Below are 5,774 nucleotides of genomic sequence, written 5' to 3'. Positions count from 1 at the left end.
AGAGAGAGTGTGTGTGTGTGTGTGTGTGTGTGTGTGTGTGTGTGTGTGTGTGTGTGTGTGTGTGTGTGTTGGAAAAGGGGAAAGGGGGTTGGAAGAAGGGGAAAAGGAGGAATGAGAGAGAAAGAAGGAGAGGGAAGGGGGAAGAGAAAAGGGGAGGGAAGGGGGAAGAGAAAAGGGGAGGGGAGGGGGAAAACAGAAGGGGAGAGGGAAGAAAGGGGCATGAGAGGGGAAAGAGCGAAAGGAGGGGGAGAAGAAGAAATGGGGAGTCGAAGGGGAAGAGGGGAGGGGAGGGAGAGGTTGTAAGGGATTGAAGTGTGGTCTGGTGATATCTGAAGCCCCCTCCCCTCCCCTCCCCTCCCCTCCCCATCTGCAACAATGAGGCTCAAACAGACGCCATTGTTCGCGGTGAGGGGGGAGAATGGGGAGCTAATGGGGAGGGGGGCTGGGGTGGTATGATGGGGGGCTGGGGTGGTATGATGGGGGCTGGGGTGGTATGATGGGGGGCTGGGGTGGTATGATGGGGGCTGGGGTGGTATGATGGGGGCTGGGGTGGTATGATGGGGGGGTTGGGGTGGTATGATGGGAGAGGCTGGGGTGGTATGATGGGGGGCTGGGGTGGTATGATGGGGGGCTGGGGTGGTATGATGGGGGGCTGGGGTGGTATGATGGGGGGCTGGGGTGGTATGATGGGGGCTGGGGTGGTATGATGGGAGAGGCTGGGGTGGTATGATGGGGGGGTTGGGGTGGTATGATGGGGGGCTGGGGTGGTATGATGGGGGGCTGGGCTGGTATTATGGGGAGAGACGATATTATTATCACTAGTATTACGCCTGCCAAGGAAAAGGATCAGATCTGACTATAAGGGACTGGAGAAGTAATTACAGTATCGCTCAATTTAATGTAACTAAATATTTACGCAAACCTGACAGCGCTAAATTAAACGTAGCGGTAAATGAAAGACGTAACTCTAGCGTTTTTTGTAAATGGTTTTTAAATGACGTAAATACATCTGAGGGAAATTTAACAGACGTCTTTCCAATTCCACTAACGTACCGATAATTGACGTAATCTGACGTTTCTGTATTTTTCTCTTTTCGACGTAAATGTACTATCATCTAATGGACGTAAATTTGCACCTGACGTAGCTCATAGCGACGCACCGCTAAAAAAAACTGACGTAACGACGAAAGCTGATCTATGTCTTCATTGGCAATCATTTTCTTCTCGACGGATAGACTCACAGACAGGTAGGTAGATGGAGAGACACAGATAGATGGATGGATAGATAGACAGACAGACAGATCGACACACAGATAGACGGATAGATATTTAGATAGACAGGATAGATAGATAGACGGCCTTAATAACACTCTTTAGTATCAAATAAAAAATAGATTAGTTTATGTTAATTAGGACAAATGACAAAGAAATGCGAATTTTATGTACAGACAGACGCAAAAGTTAGCCTAATAATCCTCCGCGTCTGCTTCACACTTAGAGCATGTCCGTCACTTCCCTCCCTAACGCATCATACCAAGCTTCTCTCAGCTTAGAAACATACCTCTCAGCTTAGAAACACACCAGGCCTCTCTCAGCTTACGAATATTAGAGAAAGAATCATCTAAGGCCAGAGAAACATACCAAGCCTCTCCCAGCTTAAGAATATCAGAGAGAATCATCTATGGCCAGAGAAACATGCCAGGCCTCTCCCAGCTTAAGAATATCAGAGAATCATCTAGGGCCAGAGAAACATACCAGGCCTCTCTCAGCTTACGAATATTAGAGAAAGAATCATCTATGGCCAGAGAAACATACCAAGCCTCTCCCAGCTTAAGAATATCAGAGAGAGAATCATCTGTGGCCAGAAAAACATGCCAGGCCTCTCTCAGCTTAGGAATATCAGAACCATACGAAGCCTCTCTCAGCTTAGGGACATCAGAGAGAAACATACAAAGCCTCTCTCCCAGCTTAAGAATATCAGAAACATACCAAGCCTCTCCCAGCTTAAAGAATATCAAAAACATACCAAGCGTCTCTCAGCTTAGGAATATCAGAAACATACCAAGCCTCTCAAGCTTAGAAATATACCGTCTCTCTCAGCTTAGGAATATTATAGCCAGCAGAGGAAAATTGAAAGGAGGTGAACTAACAGGCTTACGCTTCTCCCCCACTGAATCAATTCTGGATTTGCGGCTCTACTTCTCTCTCTCTCTCTCTCGCTCTCTATCTCTCTCTCTACTGAATAAAATCGTCTGGCGTTTGCTGGAAGGAAATATGAAAAGAGACGCGGCCAAGAGGAGAGAGAGAGAGAGAGAGAGAGAGAGAGAGAGAGGAATTTTAAAACCGAATGAGCAGTTGAATGTAAAACACACACACACACACACACACACATTAACTGGAGAACCGGATGAGCACAGCTGAATGTAAAACACACACACACACACACACACACACACACACACACACACACACAGATTAATTGGAGAACCGGATGAGCACAGCTGAATGTAAAACAGAGAGAGAGAGAGAGAGAGAGAGAGAGAGAGAGAGAGAGAGAGAGAGAATGCACACCTTTTTACCTCAACTATTTTTATCAGTTAATCTCACTTAGCAAAGTAAATAGATGAATTAAATTTACCTGATGCCAAGGGTAATATGCGTTGTACACCCCTTGCACATAACATCTTTCTTAACCTTTTCAGTCCGATGATATAATTATAATCCTAGTTTTGTCCGAAGATAATTGACAAAGGGCGAAACAAAAAGAAAAACCCTATGTAAACCAATGCGTGTTTCATATTGCTTCGATTCTTTTCCACTATGTATTGGTCAAACCTTGGGGAAGATGCTTGTACAATATATATAGTGCGGTTCCACTAACACCTCTTCCCTAGCGATTTATTTTTGGATAAGGCTGGCTATTTCTGCACGTTATTTATGTAGAAAATGGTGATGTTTGAATGATTTAAGTATAACCTAAGTAACACAGAGGACAGTAAGGTTTAATAAGCAAAATAAATCGCCTAAGAGAAGGTGTTACGGAGCTTCTTTAACCAACGAAACATGGAGAAAATGGTAATACTAGAATGACCTAAGTAACACAGCGGACGGTAAGGTTTAATAAGCAAAATAAATCGCTTAGGAATGGGTATTAGGGAGCTTCGTCAACCTACGAGGATGTGTGTGTGTGTGTGTGTGTGTGTGTGTGTGTGTGTGTGTGTGTGTTGTAATAAGCAAATAAATCGTTTACGAAAAGGTGTTAGGGTGCTTCCTCAACCTACAAGCATGTGTGTGTGTGTGTGTGTGTGGTAATAAGCAAATAAATCGCTTACGAAAAGGTGTTAGGGTGCTTCCTCAACCTACAAGTATGTGTGTGTGTGTGTGTGTGTGTGTGTGTGTGTGTGTGTGTGTGTGTGTGTGTTGTAATAAGCAAATAAATCGCCTAGGAAAAGGTGTTAGGGTGCTTCCTCAACCTACAAGGATGTGTGTGTGTGTGTGTGTGTGTGTGTGTGTGTGTGTGTGTCGTATAAACTTCAATAACCTCTATATCACGAGATATCCTTCGTTAAAGTTGAAAAAAAAAAATTACCGTCGACAGCACTGAGTATGCTAATTTAATCTATCAAAGAGAGAGAGAGAGAGAGAGAGAGAGAGAGAGAGAGAGAGCCGGCTAGAAGGGAAGACGAAGACAGGTTGCGGCAGGTATGAGGGGGAGAGGGAAGGGGGGGTGAGGCTGTTCCAAGCATCCCCCCCTTTCCACCTCAACCACTCCAAGGTCACCCATATCCTTTCAACAATATCCAATCAAATAATCAACTCCTTAATCGCTCCAATATATGCCCTAAAAAATATATCAGTTTCACATTTCTATAACCATTTTCAGTCCTTTCGGCAAACGGTATTTACGCATTACTGCCCTACCGCTTGATGGCTTAAATGACTTCACTTCTTTCAATAACTTCTACGTCAAAATTTCCACTCTTATACATACCTCCACACACCGCCATGCTCGCAGTCTTCTCTTCGACATCTGCGTTGCGTTATAGATGTAAATAAAGACGTATTTGTGGCCAAATACACATGTTGACGCAGATATAATCCTCAGAGCGCAGCATCATTACCACTCACAAGCTCAGGGGTGACTGAGATGCAGATGACGAGGCGGTGGGTCTTGACTGATGTGGACGCTGTTCCCGTGACAACGCAACCTCCCCATCACAACACCCTATTTTCAGTATTTCAATCAATTTCTGGCCTCTTTGGGGGTAAACTGATGTTCCAAATGTGACAATAAACATAAATACTTCTCAATTCCTCACAGACATCACCAGAAAAGGATAATAAAGGTCTGAAAATGAACATATATCCATGTCTCACCACAACTCGCCATTTAAACTCTAACGCACGGCAAGATTTAAACCCTCGCTGTCTACCCAAACCCCAACTCATTCAGAAAATCAACAACGGAGGGTTTTAAACTACCAGGGAGGGGGGGGGGTATTTAAATAGATAGGCATTTGAAGCCCAATTAAAAGGATTAAATAACTCGCATGACAACAAACCGGCATCCTACGAGACGGGCGGGCATGGGGAGGCGAAAGGAGGCAGCGGGGGAGACTTCGGCTGTTTGTTTCACCCTCTCAATCCGTGGACGTGTTTACTTATTTTATTCGTATTAATTAAAGACAGTTTTATTGAAGTTATGGGGGACTTTTGCTGCTGGAGGAGTTATAAGTGGTCCTTTGTAAGTAACGTAAATCCGTCTAGCAGCGCCTTGTATGAAGAGAAGTACAAAAATACTAACGTCGCTAAATTGAAGCATCATGGGACTTCGCTACAATGAAGTTCTTGCGTATGAGGGTCCCGAGGTGGTCAGTGATGCACCATAAGAGGCTTCACTAGTCAAGAACCTCGTACGTGAAATTACTTAGCCGCTAAAGTGAAGCCTAATATGAGGCTTCGGTACAGCAAACCACCTTGTCCAAAAATCTCGAGCATGGAAGTGACGTGGTGTGAGGAGGCTCCCTAGCAACTCTTCCTTAGCGATTTATTTTTGAACACGGTCAATGAATATGCTTCTGTACGTTATTTAAAAAGAGGCTGGTGATATTGGAATGATTTTAATAACACAGATGAGGACAGCAAGGTGTAATAAACACAATAAATCGCTTAGGAAGAGGTGTTAGGGAATTTCTTACTCGACGACAATACGGGGCACAGAGATGCTCCGAAAAACAAAACAAAACAAGGTGTAATGTGTAAAATAAATCGCTTAGGAAGAGGTGTCAGGGAGCTTTCTTACCCGACGAGAGTAAGGGGCCGATGCTCAGAGGGAAAAAAAGTAAAATAAATCGCTTAGGAAGAGGTGTTAGGGAACTTTCTTACTACAATACGGGGCTAAGAAATACTCAAGAAAAAAGAAAAATACCCAATTGTCTTATTAACCAAGACAATTTATTCAATAATGAGAGAAAATTTGGCCTACCTCTTTGTATATCTATTTATCTCAGTTTATCTATCTATCCATCTATCAATCAATCTGTTTATCAATCTATCTATCTATATCCTGCAATCAATCTGTTTATCAGTGTATCTATCTAATCAATCACTCAGTATGTTTATCTATCAGTCTAAATACATCAATCAGTTTATCTATCAGTCTACCTACCTATCAATCACTCCATCTATTTATCTATCACCCTATCTCTCTATCTATGAATCCACCTATTTGCCTATCGGTCTATCTCTCTATCCATCTATCTATCCCAGCTCGA

The 5,774-nt window shown here is 43.6% G+C and overlaps 1 protein-coding gene across 1 annotated transcript in view; it reads left to right on the top strand.

Annotated features, from left to right (window-relative positions):
- Positions 1 to 4,823: 4,823 nt before the first annotated feature.
- LOC145392045 (protein amalgam-like) overlaps positions 4,824 to 5,774 on the top strand; it is a 30,294-nt gene continuing 29,343 nt past the window's right edge. The window contains exon 1 of the mRNA XM_080266502.1: positions 4,824 to 4,871. Within this exon, the coding sequence (XP_080122628.1) occupies positions 4,824 to 4,871 (48 nt within the window). The remainder of the gene's footprint in view (positions 4,872 to 5,774) is intronic.

The sequence above is a fragment of the Coenobita brevimanus genome, chromosome 21 (assembly GCF_032717465.1).
Source record: "Coenobita brevimanus isolate Jiangsu-jjx chromosome 21, ASM3271746v2, whole genome shotgun sequence".
NCBI classification, from domain to species: Eukaryota; Metazoa; Arthropoda; class Malacostraca; order Decapoda; family Coenobitidae; genus Coenobita; species Coenobita brevimanus.
Note: the sequence above shows the minus strand (reverse complement) of the source record. Positions and strands in the feature narration are given on the sequence as shown.